General features: G+C 43.5%; 2 protein-coding genes and 1 pseudogene across 5 annotated transcripts in view; 1 reads left to right on the forward strand and 2 right to left on the reverse strand.

Moving 5' to 3' along the window:
• SMIM20 (small integral membrane protein 20) overlaps positions 1-16,397 on the reverse strand; it is an 82,811-nt gene extending 66,414 nt beyond the window's left edge. The window contains exons 1-4 of one of the 3 annotated variants that reach the window (XM_073342350.2): positions 16,180-16,396; positions 11,213-11,269; positions 3,865-3,910; positions 526-1,181 (exon numbers count right to left, since the gene is read on the reverse strand). In XM_073342350.2, coding sequence (XP_073198451.1) covers positions 1,112-1,181; positions 3,865-3,910; positions 11,213-11,269; positions 16,180-16,288 — 282 coding nt within the window. In that variant the 5' untranslated portion in view covers positions 16,289-16,396 and the 3' untranslated portion in view covers positions 526-1,111. Of the gene's footprint in view, positions 1-525; positions 1,182-3,864; positions 3,911-7,919; positions 8,463-11,212; positions 11,270-16,179 lie in introns of those variants that run through there. The other 2 variants (XM_073342349.2, XM_073342353.2) reach the window with 2 other exon arrangements.
• LOC140910700 (small ribosomal subunit protein uS14 pseudogene) lies at positions 11,276-16,170 on the reverse strand (annotated as a pseudogene).
• A 5,588-nt stretch (positions 16,398-21,985) lies between the features above and the next one.
• SEL1L3 (SEL1L family member 3) overlaps positions 21,986-23,012 on the forward strand; it is a 64,126-nt gene continuing 63,099 nt past the window's right edge. For both annotated transcript variants that reach the window (XM_073342340.2, XM_073342341.2), the window contains exon 1: positions 21,986-22,218. In XM_073342340.2, the coding sequence (XP_073198441.2) occupies positions 22,156-22,218 (63 nt within the window). In that variant the 5' untranslated portion in view covers positions 21,986-22,155. The remainder of the gene's footprint in view (positions 22,219-23,012) is intronic.

Consider the following 23,012-nt stretch of genomic DNA (forward strand, 5'->3'; position numbering starts at 1 on the left):
ATGGCACAAACCAAGGTTTTGACAGTGGATGGAAATAAAGGGTGGTTGTTTTAAAGTGCATAGAGAGGGAGAAGCAACAAGACTTGGTGATAGCCTGGGTCTGAGTAATGACCTGGGTCAAAGCAACTCTTGAGTGACATGAAGGTCAGGCGAGTATAAACTGCTCCCCCAGAGGGATGAACTTGTGCCTTTGGAAACATTGGACCAGATCCTACTAATTTACACCACTGTACAGCCAGGGTAACTTCACTGTCTGCAGAGAAGCTGCACTAGGTTTACAAAGGTGTAACTTTGGTCTAGTTGGTACTTTGCGAGATAATCTCCATTTTAACCACATAAGTTCTTTCCAAACATGAGCTATGTTAGTCCGTAAACTTCTAGACATTATCTCCAGTTATGTCAAAAAAAAAAAAAAAAAAAAATCCCAGGCTGCAGTACAAAAGCAACCCCCCCCCCCCCCCCCCAAAACCTTTGAGAAAATGTAGCTTGCTCAAGAAAGGAACATGAGCATACAGAGGCTCACTTGCACTATCTGGTGGTCAAAGAGAGAATTTACCTCAGCAGTGCTAAAAACGAAATACATCATTAAAGCCCCAGATTCAGCAAAGCACTGAAGCACATTTCTGACTATGAGCGTGTGCTTAAATCTCATTGACTTCGATGGGACTTCAATATGTGCTTACATGCTTTACCAAATTGGAACCTGAGGTAGATTGTTCATCATTACAGGCGTGGGGAACAGTCATGGCTTATTTATGGCAAAAAGTGTAAGTTTCATTTAAAAAGGAAATCATGGGATACTAAAGTAATATTAAATTGTTTTCAATGGGAAATTGAGAAGTTAAATATATATATTTTACTTTTACACTAAAATGGGTTAAAATGACTTCATGCTATAATATATCTTAAAGAACCTAAGAGGCACATCTGGAAAAAAAATATGAAGCCTTGCTCAGTAAGCTTTGGTGAGGTTGCCAGGCATCATGACATTTTATGGAATAAAAAGAAAGGGTTACTTACTTTACAATGATTACAGTGATTCTTCCAGATGTGTTGTCCACATACATTCCGCTGCTGGTGTGCTTGCCCTGTTCTTGTACTCAAGTTCAAATTACTTTGACCAGCAGTGTCCCTTGGTGGAGGGGGCTCTACATGCACCCAGAGTGTCCACATGTCTCCTACTGGAGGGCATAAAGGGCAGTGTGACCCCAACCATCCCTCAGTTCCTTCACTGATACAGAATCCAAGTCTTATGAGACTGTAGTAGCAAGGAAGGAGGGCAGGTCATGGAATATATTATAGAAGGACAACACAGGTCAAAGAACCACAGTTAGTGTAAGATAAATGTTTTGATCAAACAAACAATGTTTGGGGAACTTCAGTTTGTGGAAAGTTTTAAAATCACAAGACTCCCCCAAAACCAAAGATAAAATCCAGTTCCCATATAGCTGTTTCCAACCCTCCTGGTTGTGAAGAATGCTTTCGAGACATGTACTGAGTGCAATTAACAGTGCTGTCTTCTAGAATCTCCAGAACGCCTGTAACAAGTGCTCTATAAAAAGTCATCACACCAATGGCAACATTACCTGTTTCATTGCTGACCTTAGTTGCAGGTAGAATAAAGAAAGGTGTGGGAGGGAAGCCACTGGGAACAGGCAGGAATTGGGGGTTGCTGAAGAAAAGCAAGTACAGAAGGGAAAGAACAGATTTACAAAGAAAGAGAAAAACAGAAAATGGAGGACGTGGAAAGAAACAAAGGTCAGAAATATCAGTGTTTCTAAGGTGAACGTATTTTCCCATTAAATGCAACAAAAGGTCTTGAGTAACAATAAAGTTATGATCTACCCTGGATCTTTGTGCAAACTTCCCATTCATATCAGTCGGATTATGGACTTGAGTTCATTCCACACTTATGAAGTATAGTAGCTGCTATTTCCATTTATAGATGGGTAAACTGAAAAACAGCAAAGTTAAGTGACTTATCCAAAGTCACACAGCAAGCTGCTGTCAAAGGTAGAAAGAGAATTCAAGCTTCAGGGCCAGGACCATGCAATCTCAGCCTATGAATTTAAGATTCCAATTGTGAAAACTGGAATGATTTAGGCTTTTGGCTGTAAGTTTGTTTTTACCCACCAGTTATGTTTTACACACATATACACAGAATGTTTACAGTACTTTTTCAGAAGCTTCAAAACAATTTTTCCCCCCATCAAACGTGACCTCCATTTAGCAAACACGTTGCAGTGCAGACGTCTACGAATGATCTTTGTTTACATTTGTGCCTGCGTAGTAGCATAATTGAGGTCAGTAAAACTGTAAACAGTTCTGGGAAAACTAGTAGTCAATCATTACTAGAATGCAACAAGGTAAAGCTCACCTGATTTATGTTGGTGTAGAAAAACAGCCAAGTCATAAGGATTGCTCTTTTTTGGCTTTTAAAATAAAAATTGACAAGTAAAGAGTACTCCTAAAAAAGTCACATTAACCTTACCAACTTGAATAGCTCCATTGACATCAGTGAAATTATCTGCATGATGTCACAATGGGTCAAAGCCTTCTTGTCTATTTGTATAGTCTGATCAATTGACTGGTAGCAGTTGCCAGGTTCATTCCTGTTCAGAAGTTCAGGTTTGATTGTTTCAGCACGTTGTAAAAATCTATGACTCTTCATAAATCTGCTGGATTCAATCCAAACTGCCTGTTTCAAAGTAGTATGCAGGGTCGTTGTAGCACTGTTGGTCTCAGGATATTAGAAGACAAGGTGGGTGAGAAAATATATTTTACTGGATCAAGTTTTGTTGGTCCAATAAAGCATATTACCTCACCCACCTTGTCTATTTCAAATAAGCTCATAAAAAGACAGCCAACATTCAATAAAAGCTGCTTACTTATGTTCGTGAACCAACTTTACACTGCCAATTGTTTCAGTTAAGACACTATCCAAAATTAAGGTTAGTCCCATGAGCCTAGGTCTGAAGTTAAATTTACTCTGTAACTGTTTTTACAACAGCTATAGAAAAAATATTGACTGTCTAAAGTAACCAAGGTAAATGTTATCTATTATTTTAAAAAACTGATTTAAAAAGGAATTTCTAGTGAAAGGTTCTCTCCAGTTCCCTTATGGCAGGGGTCCCCAACGCGGTCCCCACGGGCACCATGGCGCCTGCCAGGGCATTTTTGTGTGCTCACAGGATACCCCGCCACCGAAATGCCGCCGAGAAGGCATTTCGGCAGCGGGGTGTCGGGCGCCCGCCACAGTCTTCTGGGAATAGCAAGCAATAGGGGACCACTGCCCTATGGGAATGATTCAGAAGACAAGAAAAACGTGGCCTAAACAATCAAGGCCATCCTTCTTCCTCTAAATGCAAGCTACAGTCAGGGTTACCTCAATATAATACCGATTGAATTGTTTTGTTAATTTGAGATTTTTAATATTTTCTTAATGCATCTTCTAATGTCTTGAGGTGCATGTACCAGACCTAATGAAAATATGCAATTTTGCTTCTGAGCAGCAAAAAGGGTTGGAGCCTCACATTCTCCCATTCATCTAACTCCACCCTCAGGCAAACGATTAGGGGAGAGATGGGCTTTGCATGGTGCCCCAATGGCCAGGGAAACCAAGTAAGGAAAGCTAAAACCAGGCTTGAGGAGCTTCCTATGAGATAGGCATTGCTTGCTAAGCACCCTGCTGATCTCAGCTATTCGGGAGGCACTCTTAAAGGAAGAAACCAAGCAACATATAGCACTACACTGATAAAAAGTCAACACTAAATTGCACATAACAGCAATAGGAAGGTAGAGTAGCACCTCCTGGAGAAGTAGCGTAACATGTTCCTTACAACTGATTCTAACAGGCAGACTTACCTGCTGTAACCCTCCTTTGGAGACCACTCAAAAGTATCGGCAAACCCTGGAAGAAGAAACGTTAGTTCTTTCTTAACAAAAGTATGCATATGAAGTATATTAGATCACCAACATCTTCCATGACGTGTCCAATGCTGTACGTTGATCATACAAATCTACATGCATGAGTTGAAATTAATCCCAGTAGAAAATGAAGACTATACATCAGGGCAAACTTAACATACAAAGTAAATACAAAATCTCACCGTTTCCTATTTGTATATTCTGCTTGTTAACTTACACATGAGCTGAAGTTGTTGTTTGTTTGTTTTAAAGGCTATCAATAACTGTTTCAGATCTTCGAAGTCAAAAACAATGGATATGGAATCTTAAATTTATAAACAGCATTTATAAAACCTTGTACATGTTCAAAATGTTCCTTAACCAATTTTCACAGGAAAATGGAAGTAAAAGACTCAGATTTTGCATCAGCGTACGCTAGCATAGACACCTTAGCCCCACAAGTGTTGGAATCTGAACTCATGGACTTCCAGATCTGATCAGGACATAAGGGAGCAGCCCATCACCACAAACTAGATCGCTGCCAGAGCCAGAACTAGAACCTGTGTCTCTCAACTACAGATCATGTAATTCAATCAGGTCTTTCACAGTTTTACATAACTCTCTTCCCCACACACCATTTATCCTATATGGGTTAGTGATTTAATAACCACGTAACAGGTGGAAATACGGCATTCTTTACCCTGTTTATAATGTCAGCACTTGCAGAACAAATGCTGTCCTTCAGAAATGGTTTCCAAATATTTGTTCTACAGTGCATGCATCCATGTTTAAATCTACACATTTACTCGGTGAGTGATTAAAGCTATGAACCATAGGTATAGCTAAGAAGTATTTCAGTTCAGTTTTTAAACAGAAGCAAAGTGATTGGAACTGTTTCTTTAAATAGATCAATATGACTTTTGTATGAGGTAGAACCAACCCAGCCACCCCGCCCAAACACAAACATCTCAATCTTACTTTGTTGAGAAACATGCCTGAATTGGTGTGAAATTTTCCAACCTCAAGTTTATTAAACTAGATTCTTGGTTTTCTACCCAAGGCTCAAATAGGAGCATAGTGACAGTGCCATGTAATACAGCAAAGGTGCTGTCAGCAACACTGATTCAGATGTGAGGTGAAAGCCTAGCTCCTGTACATGAATAAGACCGCCAGAGCAGCATTCAGGAGCTCTAAAAGCCCGATTTGACCAGAGGATTCCCCCAGAACAGGAACTGGGGAAGACAACCGTAAGGCTGCTTTCTGAGGACCACCTCACAAGTCCCGGTACAAGAGATAGGGCATGTCAGGCCTCAGACTCACAGCAAGTAAACTTTTAACATGTAACCTTGGCAGTGATGCAATCAGTGACAGGCCTCCAAGGACTAGGTTATGCCAGGGGCTTCAGAGCAAATCCAGACTTAGGAGTGTGCTGGTTGAGAATTTGAAAGTGGAAGGCAACTTGGGTGACAGTGATCATGAAATAGTAGAGTTCATGATTCTAAGGAATGGTAGGAGGGAAAACAGCAAAATAAGGATAACGGATTTCAAGAAGGCAGACTTTAGCAAACTCAGGGAGCTGGTAGGTAAGATCCCATGGGAAGCAAGTCTAAAGGGAAAAACAGTTCAAGAGTTGGCAGTTTTTCAAAGAGACATTATTAAGGGCACAAGAGTGAACTATCCCAAGAGTAGGAAAGATGGGCAGTATGGCAAGAGACCACTCTGGCTTACCCAGGCGATCTTCAATGATCTGAAATTCAAAAAAAGAGTCCTACGAAGAGCGGAAACTAGTCAAATTACAAAAGATGAATATAAACAAATAACACAAGTATGTAGGGACAAAATTTGAAAGGCCAAGGCACAAAATTAGATTAAACTAGCTAGAGACAAAAAGGGTAACAAGAAAACCTTTTACAAATATATTAGATACAAGAGGAAGACCAAGGACATGGTAGTCCTGTTACTCAATAAAGGGAGGGGGAAACAAGAACAGAAAACGTGGAAATAGCAGAGGTGCTTAATGACTTCTTTGTTTCGGTTTTCACCAAGGTGGTTGGTAACGATTGGACGTCTAACATAGTGAATGTCAATGAAACTGAGGTAGAATCAGAGTCTAAAATAGGGAAAGAATGAGTCAAAAATTACTTAGACAAGTTAGATGTCTTCAAATCACCAGGGCCTGATGAAATGCATCCTAGAATACTCAAGGAGCTGACTGAGGAGATATCTGAGCCATTAGCGATTATCTTTCAAAAGTCATGGAAGACGGGAGACATTCCAGAAGACTGAAAAAGGGCAAATATAGTGCCCAGCTATAAAAAGGGAAATAAGGACAACCCGGGGAATTACAGACCAGTCAGTTTAGCTTCTGTACCCGGAAAGATAATGCAGCAAATAATTAAGCAATCAATTTGCAAACACCTAGAAGATAATGAGGTGATAAATAAGTCAGCATGGATTTGTCAAGAACAAACAGTGTCAAACCAACCTGATAGCTTTCTTTGACAGGGTAACAAGCCTGGTGGATGGGGGGGAAGCGGTAGATATGGTATCTCTTGACTTTAGTAAGGAGGAAATTCAATAAGGACAAATGCAAAGTATTCCACTTAGGAAGGAACAATCAGTTGCACAGATACAAAATGGGAAATGACTGCCTAGGAAGGAGTACTGAGGAAAGGGATCTGGGGAACATAGTGGATCACAAGCTAAATATGAGTCAGCAGTGTAACACTGTTGCAAAAGAAGTGAACATCCTTCTGGGATGTATTAGCAGGAGTATTGTAAGCAAGACACGAGAATCCTTCCACTCTACTCCGCACGGGAGTATTGTGTCCAGTTCTGGGCGCCACATTTCAGCAAAGATGTGGATAAATTGGAAAAAGTCCAATTAAGAGCAACAAAAATGATTCAAGGTCTAGAAAACATGACCTATGCGGGAAGATTGAAAAAAACTGGGTTTGTTTAGTCTGGAAAAGAGAAGACAGAGGGGACATGGTAACAGTTTTCAAATACATAAACAGTTGTTACAAGGAGGAGGGAGGAAAATTGTTCTTCTTAACCTCTGAGGCTAGGACAAGAAGCAATGGACTTAAATTGCAGCAAGGGCAGTTTAGGTTGGACATTAGGATAAACTTCTTAACTGTCAGAGTGGTTAAGCACTGGAATAAATTGCCTAGGGAGGCAATTTCCATCATTGGGGATTTTTAAGAGCAGGTTGGACAAACACCTGTCAGGGATGGTTTAGATAATACTTAGTCTTGCCTTGAGTGCAGGAGACTGGACTAGATGACCTCTCGAGGTCCCGTCCAGTTCTATGATTCTAAAGATGCCCCCTCCGACCACTGAGCTGTGAGCTTAGAGACACAGCACAGAATCTCATCTGTGATATTTAACTGGGAGTTGTGAGTGGTCTGAACCTGAATTGCTGCGTATGTTAATTAATCCATCTTAGCTTTGTTATAGAGGTTGCTTCTTTTTAAGAAAATAGGGACAAGCAGATTGATTCTCTACTTTTTAATTGGAAAATATGGCACAAATCTTGCTTCATATATACACAGAATCTAAATAAACAGCGGGAAACACACTTGTTGATATTGTTCTATGGCCTAAGAGCATTGTTGGACCTCATGCTGTTCCCCTCCAAGAAGGAAGTTGCTACAGTAACATTAAATATGATGGCCATTTATAGATTAATAGATTGTAAAGCCAGAAGGAACCTTTGTTATCACTCCTGCATAAAGTGCCACAGAATTTCACTCAGTAATTACTGTATCAAGACCAGGGACAGGTGGCTGAACTACACCACATTTTAGAAGAGCATCCAATTTTGATGGATTCCAATGATGGGGAATCTGCCACATTTTTTGTTAAATTGTTCCAGTGGTTAATTATGTTCACTGTAAAAAACATGACTTTACAGAAAGACCCTACAAGATACATTCTACTCCCACTGACATTGCCAGTGCTGTTTCCTATTTACAAAATAAACATAATGAAATGGAGAAAATGTCTGCCAGTTTAAATAAAAACATGATTTTAATATTGTTTACAGATTTACAGCTGTATCACACTACAGTCTTTCTGCATTGTTCACCCATCTTGCATATACTGTCTTTCATCTGTATTTATAAACTCAAAAAGGAATAATCAAACAGTGGAGTAAACTACAATGATCTGCATAATTTATTCTAATCATATTTATTCTATAAATGGCTAAAGATTGAACCAAATAGCAAGTTCTCTTTTCTTCCCTCAAACGTATGAAAAAGTGTTTCAGCTCTAAACTCAAAAATAATTCAGCCATCTCAGTCAGTCCATTTTGTTCCAGAAGCTACGGAACTCTAAAGAAAAAATTAGTATTAATCTTCAGAATCAGCAGCATTCACTGAAGTGACTACCTAAACCACCATATTAAGAATCCTTCTCCAGCAACACCCGAACAATACACTCAGTGTATGAGTCAAAATAGTTGCTTTGAACATATCCATCTTCAATCACACCTTGTGATGTACAAAGACGATGTTATTTCCTTCCAAATGGATCAGACCATACTTTTAACCCTATAAATCAAGAAAAAAAACACTATCAAGAGTTTATAGATTTTTATAGGCCAAAAGGACAATTATAATTATCGTCTGACCTCCTGCATAATAGGTCAAAGAACTGCACACTGTAATTTCTGAATCAAGCCCGTAACTTCTGTTTGACCTATGCATATCATTTAGAAAGACATCTAGTCTTGATTTAAAGAATTCAAGTCATGGAGACTCTAGGTAAGTTGTTCCAATGGTTAATTACTCTCAGTGTTAAAAAACTGCATCTTATTTTTAGTCTGAATTTATCTAGCTTCCATCTGCTATGTCTTTTTCGACTAGATTATAGAGCTGTCTATTATCAGACATCTCTCTCTCTCTCATGTAGGCACTTGTAGACAGTGATCAAGTCACTGCTTAACCTTCTTTTGGATAAACAGACTGAGCTTCTTTAGTCTAAATCCATAAGGCACATCTTCCAGACCTCAACTCATTCCTGTAGTTCTTTTCTGAACCTTATCCAATTTTTTAACATCCTATTTGAAGTGTGGATACACTGGATACAATATTGAAGTAATGGTTTCACTGATGTTATATACAGAAGTAATACCACCTCTCTACTCGATATTCCCCTGAAGTTGATTTGGACTTTTATAAAAAAATTGAAACAAATAATCCTGTAATACCTATTACAGAAACACAAATAGCCTCTTGTCTGCAGCAACAAATAGCCAACCTTGAATGGCTAACAGCTAGTACTTTAATCCTCCCAGAGCCCTTACATTTACTTTGCCTATCAACAAGAATCTCTTTCACTGGCACAGCAAGCCAAAGAAGCTAGCTGGAAATTATAACAGTAATTATCAACAAAATATTTCTGACAATGGAAACAATACATGCTCAGGCAGCTCAGTTCTACATAGTTTCTTGGTTAGAGCTTCTATTCAGCAATGCAGAGTGCAAATGTACATTTTTACAGTAAAGCCCAGCCTACACATAGAAGCTTTTAATTGGTTTAGAAATCTGTTGTTTAATCTGTACAACCCCTCTGCATGAATGCTCTGAAACTGGTTTAAAAGTGACATATCTCCACACAGAGGGGTTGCACCAATTTAACTAAATCAATTTCTAAACCAAGTTAGTTAAATTGGTGAAATTTCTGTGCAACGACGATGTGACACTCTACATCCCAGGGGAGTGCCCTGTAGCCCCAATATTCATCATTTGTTTATAACTGTGATATTGCATATAAAGCATGACATGTGAGGTATCAGGGGAAAGAACAATGGCTTTCAGCAGATCATGACCCTATCTAAATATGTATATCATTAGTGCATATAAAGTTATGCAGTTGTGTTGTATGGTTGTCACTAAAATACGCTGTGAATTGGGGAATTGCCCAGATATTAGATCCCTGCAGACAAGGACAAGGGAGCTAACCACAGCCTAGGCGGGTGTCAAACAATCATCAACAGCCATTATCCTGCAAGGGAGTTACAATTCAGTGACCCACTTGCACAAGGCCACACTAGGGGAATTGCTCAACCTTGCCTGGTGGAGACTCAGCAATGCCCACCAGACATGCCTTGAATTATGTTCTCCAAACACATGGATGGACTAAGGGTATGTCTTCGCTACCTGCCACATTGGCAGGCAGTGATCAATCCAGCGGGGATCGATTTATCGCGTCTAGCCTAGGCACGCTAAATCGACCCCTGAGAGCTCTCCCGTCGACTCCTGTACTCCAGCGCCACAAGAGGCGCAGGCAGAGTCGACAGGAGAGTGGCAGCAGTCGACTCACCGTAGCGAAGACACCACAGTAAGTCGGTCTAAGTACGTCGACTTCAGCTACATTATTCACATAGCTGAAGTCGCGTAACTTAGATTAATCTCCCCACACAGTGTAGACCAGGGCTTAGAGTATAAAATAGAGCACAGGGGCCCCATGCTTTGCCTTTGCTCCTCCCTACACCTATGCTGCAAGCAACAAGAACACTCCGAAGACTGAAGACTCCAACAGAGGAGACTGGCCCAGGTTTCAAAGGTGAAACCTGCGTACTATGATCTGCAATATCCAGTGGGGTGAGAAAAACTGTTTAATCTAGATGTTGCCAAGTCTAATAGGGTTGAGAGTTTAGACTGCATGCTTATATTTTCTTTTCTTTTGGTAACCATTCTGACTTTTTGTAATCAATAAACTTGTTTTACTGTTTATCTTTATCAGTGAATTTGCCTGAAGCGTTTGGTAAATCTGCTCAGGTTCACAAAGGCTGGTGTATATCCACCTTCCATTGATTAAGTGGTGAACCAATTAGTGAACTGCTTGTCTTGAGCAGTGCAAGATACTATATTCCTGAGGTACAAGGCTGGGAGCTGCGGAGATTCGGCTGATGCCTTTCTCTGTGTGATTCATGAGCGGCTCTGGGAGCATTCATGCAATCTAGCTGGGTGTGGAGCTCCACGTGCAGTTGTGCTGAGTGATAACAGCGCCTGGAGGGGTTTGCTGCTTGTAACTAGCAAGGCATTGTGAGAGACAACCCCAGGGTGGAAAGTTAAGGGGGCACAGCGGTCCCAAAGTCCCAGCTGCACCTCTGGAATCCTGTCACAGATGATGCCTGAGAAAACTGTTTAGCACTAAGTCACGTATTACAAGTTGTTTGTTAGTTTTTCTAAAAGAACACTGAATAATTAAATGGACAGACTATTTAATTTAACATACTTGCTTTTAAAGTCTATTTAAATGCTGAAATTATAGTATTCAATGAGTGTTTTATTACCTGGAGGCTGAACATCCTCTTGAACAATACCAGATCGATTTGTTGCCTGTTCCTTCCCTGGTAAACACAACAAACAGTAAAATCACACAGACAGAAACACCATATATTCTTACAGTAGCGAACAAAATGTTATGAATCAGAAAGGCAGCAAAAAAAATCTGCATGTGATAGTCTGACACGCTGGTGAACAGCAGTCTGCTCAGCAAAAATATAATAAATCACACAGGATGAAAGCTTGCATCTCAGACCAATAAACAGCAAGAAAATTTTTGGATATATAACCAAACCAAAAAGAGATAATGTGAAAGGATTAGTTTCTTTGATATAGTGTTTCTATAATATAGTGTCAGCTATTGCCAAAAGGTGATATTAGGGAACACAACACCTTAGTGACAGATAAAATGCAACACTGATGAGTGAAAAATAATGCACATTGGAAAAACTATACATACAAAATGATGTGATCTAAATTAGCTCAAGGAGTGATCTTGGAGTAATTGTGGATAGTTTTCTGAAAACATCCGTTCAATGTGCAGCAGCAGTCAAAAAAGCTAATAGAATGTTAGACGCCACCAGAAAAGGGATAGATTATAAAACAGAAAATATCATAATGCCACTATGTAAATCCATGGTACACCCAAACTTTGAATACTGCCTGCAGATCTGGTCGTCCCATCTCACAAAAGATGTTAGAATTGTAAATGGTACAGAAAAGGGCAACAAAAATGATTAGGTGTATGGAACAACTTCCATACGAGGTGAGATTAAAAAAGACTGAAACTGTTCACCTTAGAAAAGAGACTACTAAAGTGAGAATATGATAGAGGTCTATAAAATCATGAATGGTGTGGAGAAAATGAATATGGAAGTGTTATTTACCCCTTCAATAACACAAGAACCAGGGGTCACCCAATGAAATTAATAGGCGGAGAGGTTTAAAACAAGAAGGAAGTACTTGTTCACACAACACACAGTCAACCTGTGGAACTCATTGCCATGGGATCTTGTGAAGTATAACTGCGTTAAAAAAAGAATCCAATATTCTCATGAAGGATGGGTCCATCAATGGCGGTTAGCCAAGATGACCTGGACACAACCCCATACTCCGAATGTCTCTAAACGTCCAAATGCCAGAAGCTGGGACTAGACAATGGGATGGATAACTCAATAATTGCCCTGTTTTGTTCACTCTCTCTGAAGCATCTGGCACTGGTCACTGTTGTAAGACAAGATACTAGCCTAGATGGAACATTGGTCTGACCTGGTATGGCCATTTTTACAAAATGGAAGAAGGGTGGTTAGAACATTTTGGGTGCTCTTATAATATGATATCATAATAATGTATCTTCTTATAGACAGGACTGGTCGCACTAAACATCTTCAAGTTTCCCTGACACTTCCCAATAGAAGAACCTGTTTGCAATAGCTTTTAACTTTAACCATTTGGGTTGAAAATTTCCCTGCCAGGAGTCTGCCTCAAGCTTTCCCCCGCTCTCCCCCGGGGAGGAGGGAGAGAGAGAGAGTAACTGTGACAGAATTGGAGGAGGAGACTGGCACTTGTTGGCCAAAGAGACTGGAAATTGGAGCTAATGAGACAGACCTTTGGAAGGAGCAGGCTGGGACTGGGAGCTGTGGGGCAGAGAGGGGAGGGAAATGTCACGAGTATCAGATGAGGAGTTGGGAGATATACATTTTGATACAGTCTATCGACAAGGGGGAGTGAATTAAGATTGCACAGGCAACCTTAATACTGGAATTTCCAGACTTTTGGGTGCTTGACTTTGTAACCTTAATGATGTTCTTTTATCATAGTGTTTTGTGTGTAATTTATATTTAAACTGCATTATGAGGAGGAACAGGATACAGAGAAGAGTGATCAGTTTTTGATGGGAAATGGAACAGAAAGTGTATCTTGGTGGGAAGCTCCAGTCTGAGTAAGTGGAGCTTTCCTAACAGACTGTAGGTGCTTACCAATTAGCATGGCATTTAAACTGAAATAAAATGAAAGTCCCTCTGAGGTGGCCATAAAATTTGTTTCACTTTCTCTTTTACAATTCAAAAATATTTTCAAACTCTTTCAATAGATGAATCACAATAAAGTTTGTGTTAAAATGGAGATACAAATTATAAGAGATTAGCTCCTTTGTTCTCCATTATTAGTTGTCCCCCTTAAAAGCTTGATATAAAATTTCTGTGCAGAAATTTGATCTCCTGTATTTTTCAATTTTTTTTTCTTTTCTGTTTCCATCTGAATTGTTTTATGGCTCTTTGTGCACAATGGAGCAACAATAAACTCTGGCATCAACTGAAAGTTAATTTATGCTCCCCCTGCTGGCTCTGCATCAGCAAAACACTAAACACTGACTCATCTAGGTCTTGCATAAAAAGCATTTGATTTTTAAAAATTTGTTTACAGAATACAACAGCAAGTTTAAAAATTTAAGAGCCAAACAAACAGTAGATTAGAAAAGTACCATATTCTAGACAGTTAACCGTGAAAAACAAAGAAAAAAGAGAATATAGTTTAGACTAGCATTCAAGGCAATGTTCACGACGTTCTAGTCACTCAAGTTATCATGACTAGCGACTAAGGTAGCTCTTAAATTCACACTATATACAGGTTATATATGTGGTATATTTATGGGAAGCTTTATGCACCCCTTAAGCTGGAATGTTCTCTTCTGCTTCAATTCAAATTACTCTCTAAAACTCACTTCTTCTGCAATATTTATCAGAACTGAGGGGAAGGTAGAAAATATTTGTTTTAAAATACGAGTTTAAAAATGTGTTCATGCCTCACTGATTCACATAACTGTATGCTCTTATTGTCATCATTGTCCTTTTCTTTCCCCTTCTCTTGATTCCCCCATACATTGTCACATCAAACTCAGACTCTTTTGGGATAGGTCCACATCCGTAATTTTTTCTGTGAGGGAACAGCACATTTTGGGAGCTTGAAAAAGTAATTACAACTCCATGGATGTGAGAGATTTAAGTAATGGGACATTAACTTGAAGTTTAGGTATCTTTTAAAATAAAGGCATTTTAGACCCTGGAGGTACAACAAGTGTTCCTGTGTCCTCCCGTGCCTTATTAATGTTCACAATAGAAAATGGAACACAGTGATACAGCCAGAATTCAAAATTTAGAGTTTCTGGATTCCAGCTGTGCTCAGGCCATCAGTCCACACTGCCTCCTATATTGTACATATACACACATATATTATGTAATGGATCATTGAAAAGCCTATTTTGGTGAGTTTCCAGTTGTTTAATATGATTTTATTTTCCACTGTAAAAGGTCTGCCTCAACTCCCTTTTCTATAACAATGGGATATTACAAGCAAATAATAAAGGAGGGATTATTCAAAAATATTTCTATAGCAAAGATTGGTCGTTTTATATGATGTGAAACAACAAGTAGTATACATTAGGAGCATTTATTCCCTAATCTGCAACAAGTTATCTTTATCTGAAATAGAGGGGAGAAATAGGGAAGAATAGTGAAAATATTAGCTTGTGTTAAGTGAGTTTGTTGCAAAAAATGTATTCCAGACACCAAGGGACGCTCTTGAAAGCAAACTAGCAAATGTTATGGATACAAAACCCATGCTCACTCTACAGTTTACAACATAAAAGTAAGGTGAAAAAACCCCACCATTCAACTGCTAAAGTCACATGTCTTAAAGAACAGTTTTTCCAAGAAACCATTCAGTATGCAGCATGGACAGAGTTCTTTGGGGGGGATGATGCTAGAATGTCTTAGCACCATTAATCCTATCTCCATCATGATTCTTTTTTGTGGGGGAGGTGAGGGGGAAGGAGAGAAAGACTGTTAAGCCATTTTATTTTATACACAAAATAGCATGTCAAAGACTTGGTAAATTTAGCATTCCCAGTTATCCAAATTAGGCAGAGAATTATGTCCAGAAGTCTTCTTGTGACAGCTCATCTACTTAAGAAGTGTTTAGTCCAACTTGATGAAGCCGATGTCCTTGGCACACTGGCAGAAACACTGCCTGCACATGTTCAGCCTGCACTTGCGGATCAGGCCGTGGCGGTTCGAGCACAGGCAGCACGAGCGGCAGCCGTGGCTCCAGTAGAGCTGCTGGTGACCCATCCTGCCCGAACTGTCAAGCTAACTGAATACAGCCACAACAACCACCCATGGAACCTATCACCACAAAGCCTTTTCTTCAAAGCACTTCATTTGAAAGAAGAGAACTCCTCTCCTGGAGGTTTCTTGCTAAGTAGTTACTGAAAATATAGAACAGATGACAGCAGGGAGGTGTCACTTGTCTGGTTACGGACGTTTATTGTGGGAGGCAGTAATGGTGCTCTGTCAGGATATATATATAGGCTGGCTAAAAAAAACAAGGAAAATCTGAATCCCTGAGACAGCCAAGAGGATGAGGGGAACACAGGAGGGGACCATGGGGGAAAATAACTCATGTGATCAGCAAAAAGAAAAGGAGGACTTGTGGCACCTTAGAGACTAACAAATTTATTTGAGCATGAGCTTTCCTGAGCTACAGCTCACTTCATGGGATGCATGTGATCAGGAGGCTCAGGGAGGGACAACCCAAAGGGTAAATGAAGCGCTTGCTGTACGGCACAGAGAGGATATCGTGAGGGGCGAGAGGAGGAGTCCTAGGGGTTACACAGGGAGGGGACCGGGGCGGGGCATGCCCGAAGGGGAGGTTGCTCACTGGGGCCCGGGGCATGCCCGGGAGGACAGGGGACACGCAGGTGGGCACCGGGCACCCTACAGGAGAAACGTCCGCGGGCTCAGCCGCGCAGGGTGAGGGGCACAGGCTGGAGGAAGGGGCCGCCAGAGTGATGCACAGGAAGCGGCGGCGTACAGGGGAGGATCGGCAGAGGGGGGCGGGGACCGCATCACCCGAGGCACTGCCCACCCCAGGGGGGATCACGTGAGGCTCGTTGGGGTGGGGGGGGTCCCGCACTCACTGTATTGCTCCACCTGCAGCAGCGGCCGGAAGTAGATGGGATAAAACGCCGCCCCCACCACGGCCGCGAACCCGCCGAAGATGAGCAGCGTGCGGGAGATCCGCGCCATGGCCTGCAGAGGGCAGGGCGCAAACCTGCGCGCGATCAACACCTGCGCTCCCTGCCTCCCCCCCTCCCCCTTTGCACACTTCCGCTTCCGGGGCAAATGCAGGGGCTGCTGGGAAGCAGCCTGGATCACGTGGGTGCTCCGGCCTGGGCGAGAGCTAAGCCACGCCCCCTCTCACAGGCGCCCGCTTCCCCGCTGTCACAGCGCGGCCTGCGCAGAGCGCCCCGTTCTGCGTCCTCGAGCGCGCTCCGGAGGGCGGAGCCTGTCGCCTCACCTCAGTGCTCCGAGCCCCGGGAGGCGCCGGCTTGGGCGGGCCTCCCTGGCGGGGTCACGGCCGCGACCTTGGAAATCCCGCCGCCGTTGGTCACGAGCGTCCGCGAGCTCGGAGTATGCCGGGCTTTGGACAAGCACGTGGTCGAATGGCGGGCCTGGTACAAACGCCTCTCTGTGCGGACAGACAGAGAGACAGACTCAGGGGAAAGAGGGGTACACCCATGATTCCTGAGGGGTTTGGGTTGTAGGCGGGGTGTTACCTTTGTATAACTGCCTACGTCTGGAAAATACAACGTATAGTCCATTTATATCTCAGTACCCTTCATTTGCCACCTTTTTAGTCTCTCCTCAGTCCTCCACTGAGCATCTCATTGTCATTTAAAAGCCTCTGTTACACTCCATGCAGCCACAGTGCAATGTACTCCTGGGGGAAATTTGTGTCACTGCACGTGCGCAGAATTCATGTTCTCTGCAGATTTCTATGCTTCCCCACAGAAAAATGACTTCTGATGGAGAAGCACAGGGAAGCTGCAAGAGCAGTCATGCACTCCTCCCTGGCAGCATAGGCAGGTCGGTTTGGGCTCCTGAAGTGGGGGAAGAGCAGCTGAGCAGTCATGCGTGTCAGAGAGACATTCTCTCCCTCTCGCTCGCTATTGCGGCACATTTGGCATGGAGGGACAGAGTTTCAGGGTGTTTCTGAGGAGTTAGGCATGGGGCAGGCTCTGTCCCCTCAGGCAGAGCAGAACGTAGCAGCCTGTCTTCTTAGTCAGTTGTTCCCATTGTCTTTGTGAATTCCCCCAGGAGTATAAAACAGGTGTCAAAGTTTTAAGGCTCCTTTACATTACCAGAGTGGTGTAAAGGACAGTATGACCTTATAAATTCTTATGGTGCTTTAATGATTTGAACTGGTCTACATTTTTGGACTGAAAAAGTTTCCTATCAAAATATGCTCCATGAACTGTTTGCTACTAACCATTCTGGAGATGGTCAGTAGCCAATATAAATTATGAGTTGATTCCCCAGCTCCCTTATTGCTCAGTTTCCTATGATTAAGGCTGTGAGTTTGTCATGGAGGTCACAGATTCTGGGACTTTCTGTGACTTCTGCAGCAGCTGGTGAGCTTGGCCCTGGGGCAGCCCCTGGGCAAGTTGCACAGGCTGCTGCTGGGGTAGTCTCGGGTCACCGTGCTCCCCAGCAGCAGGAGTTTGGGTGTAGGAGAGAGTAGGGGGTTGGGTCATGAGACAGGGTGAGGGATCTGGGTAGCACTTACCCTGAAGCAGCAACATCCTCCTCCCAACCAATAAGAGCTGTGGAGGCAGTGCTCAGGGCGGAGACAGCGTGCAGAGCTGCCTGGCCATGCCTCCACTGAGGAGCTGAAGGAGGGGGCTGTTGCTGCTTCCAGGGAGGCACGGAGCCAGGTAGGGAGCCTGCCAGCTGTGCCACCTCCCCAGCGGTGGTCCTGGGCTACGCAACTCCGGGCCACCCCCGTGCCAGCGGCCACAGCGCCCCTGTGCTGCTGCCCCGAGTACCCCCAAGATTTAGTCAGAGGTATATAGTACAAGTCATGAACAGGTCATGGGCCATGAATTTTTGTTTACTGCCCATGACCTGTCCATGACTTTTACTAAAAATACCCATGACTAAAACGTAGCCTTACCTATGATGTAATACTGAGCATATGGCTGCATATATTTGTTGACTAATAACTAGAAATAAAGAATCAAACTTAGCTACATTACTATTAGGCAAGGGGGTTGGGGGATTTCCTCCAATGTTCTCCACTCCCATTCTCCACCCATTATATTGTAGTTTAAATAAATTACCTAAATAATTGAAACCAGCATGATTATATTGCATTATTTTGACAATTAAAATATGCAGAATTTTAAAATATTGTGCATAGAATTTTTAATTTTTTGGCACAGAATTCCCCCAGGAGTATGTAATGGTGTATATAGTTTAATAACAATACATCTACATTGTGCCTTTCATCATGATTGATCCTAAAGTGAATTACAAACGTGGACATGAATCGGGTCACCCATCACAGATATGTAGTCACCTCCTGAGCGGAATAGAAAAGCTGTTTAACACCACTTGGCAACCCATGAAGTGAATAATAATATATTCAATCGAAGCTACTAGTACATTCTAACACCAGTCAGTCTTTATGTAGCTATAACATCATCATGCAGAAAGACGAATGCCTGTGACTTCAAACACAGCACAATAAACAAGTATGTGCGTTTTTTATTACATTAAGCAAAGATGCCAAACTTTCATTTTCCGTAGATAACCAGCCTGATATTGATTCTAGCAGAATCCAGTTCCTTAGGTGCTTTGAATGTAACCTGCAACGAGAAAGAAATTGCTTGTAAGAGCATAATCAATCATCTTCTTCTGCCTGGAAGATTTGTTTCAAAAAGGGTCATGTTCTGCTTGTTTTTTTACATTACAAATATCAGTTAAGGATGTCATGGTCAATCTTTTCTAGTTTTGCTGAGGGCTTCTTGGGCATACCAGATTGTGGACCAAGAGATTTCTCAGTCTTTGAATATTTAACGGATACTTTTTTCTGCCCCAAGTATATTGTTAGGTGTTAGAGTTGAATGTATTAGCAAAACCAAAGTTTTAAAAAGCCTGAATCAGAGTCACTGCCTCTCTCAGTTAATCAGCTTTCATTTGCATGATAACTCTATCATATATCTACAATTTCTCCTGTTGTCCAGAGAGTCTTTCAGGATAAGCACATTGGACACAATCAGAATCTCCAATGCAGTGGTTCTCAAACTGTGGGTCGGGACCCCATTTTAATGGGGTTGCTAGGGCTGGCTTAGACTTGCTGGGGCCCGGGCCAGAGCCAAAGCCCATTCCCCGCTGCCCAGGGCTGAAGCTGAAGCCTGAGCACCACCGTATAGCACCACCTCAGCCCTGGGCAGCGGGGCTCAGGTTACAGCAGGGGTCAGCAACCTGCGGCATGCGTGCCAAGGTGGCACACAAGTCGATTTTTACTGGCACGCTGCTGGCAGGCAGCAGGCTGAGCGGGGCCGGCGGCCAGGACCCCGGCTGGCAGGAGCAGGTGGATGGAACCCCAGACGGGCGGCGGGCTGAGCCGCTCAGCCTGCCGCCGGTCTGGGTTTCTGTCCACTGGCCTCACTCAGCCCGCTGACGGTCTAGAGTTCTGGCCGCCAGCCCCTTGCCAGCCGGGGTCCCAGCCGCTGGCCCCGCTCAGCGCGCTGCCGGCCTGAGTGAACAGAACCCTTGGCCAGCAGCGGACTGAGCGGGGCCGGCAGCCGGGACCCCGGCTGGCAGGAGTCAACAGAACCCCAGACTGACAGCGGGTGAGCCGCTGCTGGTCTGGGGTCCTGTCCGCCACCCAGCTCAGTCCGCTGGCAGTCTGGGGTTCTGGCCGCCAGCCCCTTGCCAGCTGGGGTCCCGGCCATCTGCCCCGCTCAGCCTGCTGCTGGCCTGGGATACCAGCCACCAGCCCCGCTCACCTCACTGCTGGTCTGGGGTTCCAGCCGCCCGGCACCCTGCCAGCCGAGGTCCAAGCCTCTGGCCTTGCTCAGCCCTCCTGCCGGTTTGGGGTACCAGCAGCCAGCCGAGCGCTCTGCAGCCCTTATCAAAAATTACACTACAATTAGCTTAAAAACTTGAAAACTTAAAAATGTATATTACAGTAATCGTTAAAAAATGTATAATGTAAATAAATACATAGGTTTGATGAAACAAAGTGGTTGTACTTATGTGCCTGTGCTTAATTTGTGTTTTCGATGATTTACCTTCTAAAAAAATCTCACATGTCTCGCACCCCCAGGGGTGCGTGCACCCTAGGTTAAGAACCACTGCACTAAAGTGATAAGATCTGCATTTTAATTTAATTTTAAATTAAGCTTCTTAAACATTTTTAAAACCTTGTTTACCTTACATACAACAATAGTTTAGTTCTATAATATAGACTTACAGAGAGAGACCTTCTAAAAATGTTAAAATGTATTACCGGTGCACGAAACCGTAAGTTAGAGTGAATAAATGAAGACTCAGCACACAACTTCTGAAAGGTTGCCGACCCCTGGGTTACAGGCTCCCTGCTGGGGTTGAAGCCCTTGGGCTTCGTCTTTGGCCTTCCTGCTCAGGGTAGCGGGGATCAGGGGTTGGCTCAGGCTTCAGTCCTCCCTCCTGGGGTCCTGAAGTAATTTTTGTTGTCAGAAGGGGGTCGCGGTGCAATGAAGTTTGAGAACCCCTGCTCTATGTAACAAGCAGCCCTCCTCTCCGAATGCCCTTTTTTGAGGAAAAAAACAAACCAACCCATTCAGACTTTTGTTTTGCATCATTACAAAGCAAAATAATGGAATAAGCTGAATTTTCAATTTTGGATATTTAAAAGGACAAGCATTTGTGGTATGTGAAGAAGACATAGTTGTCATCCTAAACATTGTGTCCTTCTCAACCAGATACAAATGTTTTCAAGGACAGAACTGGTATGTAGTACAATACTTCGGACGTTGGGAAGCAGTATTTGCCAAATCCTGCTAATATTGAAGCCAGTGGGAATTTGCTTGGATGAGAGCAGGATAGGAGCCATATTCTGCAAGGCTAAAATTCAACAAAATGTAGAGGAACCACACATGGCCCTACATACTACTTATGGTCCCTTCAGTCTTGCATCAAGGGCTCCACATATGTGCAAGAGGTCTGCCAAAGTCTACTAATTGGGGACCAAGGCCTTAGACTGTAGTCTGATTAGGGCAGGAAGCCCACTGTAAAGTGTCATGCATTTCTATTGGTCTACATACATGACAGATAACATTGAACGCCATTATCTAATACAACTCTTAATTACAATGCGATAGAAACATATATTAAACAATCATTTTAACTCCATTATTAAAAATGGCAATGGCAATTAAATTGGTACTGTCCTGCCATATGTTTTATTCAAGTTCAGGTTTGAAAGCATAAGTAAAAACAATAATATGCTTTATGTGAGCTGTTCAAGGCAGCTACTATGTCTTCCTATGTGTCTATGCCTAACATACTATATGCTTGAGCATAGTGCAGATATGTAATAATTAATAGTAATAAAATGTACCAAGGATTTCAGCCCATGCAATGTCTTTTTTATTGTAATTTCTATGATTCTGTGATTATGGTTAATAACTAATAACATGATAATGTGCACTTCTATAGAGATGTGACAAATGTTCTCAAAACACTTTACTAGAATTAATTAATGAAGCTTTACAACTTATTCCAGTTTGACTGATGGGTTCCTGGGGCACAGCAAAGTTAAGTGATGTGCCAGACTTGACATGGGAAGTCTACAGAAGAATAAAATCCAGAAAACCTGAAGGCTCCAGCCCCGCCCGGGCGGCTCCTCCTCCCCCCGCGGAGGCTGAGCTCCTCCAGGAAGCAGGATCTACCTAGTCCCCGTGGCCGGATTCCCCAGGCGGCCGCGCGCTCGGGCTGCCCTGCCCTGCCCTGGGCACCGACCCGCCGCAGCAAGTTCCGCTCTCGGCACCGAGCCGCCGCGCGCCGTCACCGGCGGCATCCGCGACGCCCATGGGAGCAGCTGGCGCCTGAGCCCCATCGGAACCATGTGGTACCCAGCGGAGCCCCGGGCCGTGCCCCACGGGGGCCTCCTCCTGCTCTGGCTGCTGGTGAGCCCGCCTCCCCCCACTCCCCGGACACCGGCCGCCACCCCGCTGCGGCGCTGGCCAGGACCTGCCGCCGGGAGCACCCTGGGAGGGGCTGCCAGCTCCTTTGCCCCGCAGCAGGCACATCCTCCGCTGCCAGCCCCGGAAGCTATGCAGGACCCCGCTGTGCTCTGCAGTATGCCCCGTTCCTCCCAGCACACCCCTCGGTGCACCCCTCAGCGCACTCCCAATGCTCCCCCCAGCACACGCCCTCTATGCCTCCATCCACCCCAGCACACCTCTCCATCCACCCCAGCACACTCCCAATACATCTCTCCATCCCAATACACCCTCCATCCACCACAACACTCCCTATATACTTGTCCATTCCCATACACCTCTCCACCCACCCCAATATGTTGCTAATACACCCTTCCACACTTCTCCATCCACCCCAGCACACACCCAGTACACACCTCTGTCCACCTTAATATGCTCCTAGTACAGTCCTCTGATCCAATACATGCCTCAATCCACCTCAACGCAGTTCCAATACCTCCATCCCTCTACCCACTCCAACCCATTGCTAATGCACTCCTGCACCCTAGTACCCCCTCTGTCCACCCCAGCACACTTCCCGTGTAACCCCCCATCCCCGTACATCCATCCATCCATCCACTCCATCACACTTCCAGGACAACACCAAACAAGAAGAATCCCACTATTTTCCATGGGACTATATTAACCTGAATCATAGAAATATAAGGCTGGAAGGGACCTCAAGAAGTCATCAAGTCCAGTCCCCAGCATAGAGGCAG

This window comes from Lepidochelys kempii, chromosome 4 (assembly GCF_965140285.1).
Source record: "Lepidochelys kempii isolate rLepKem1 chromosome 4, rLepKem1.hap1, whole genome shotgun sequence".
NCBI classification, from domain to species: Eukaryota; Metazoa; Chordata; order Testudines; family Cheloniidae; genus Lepidochelys; species Lepidochelys kempii.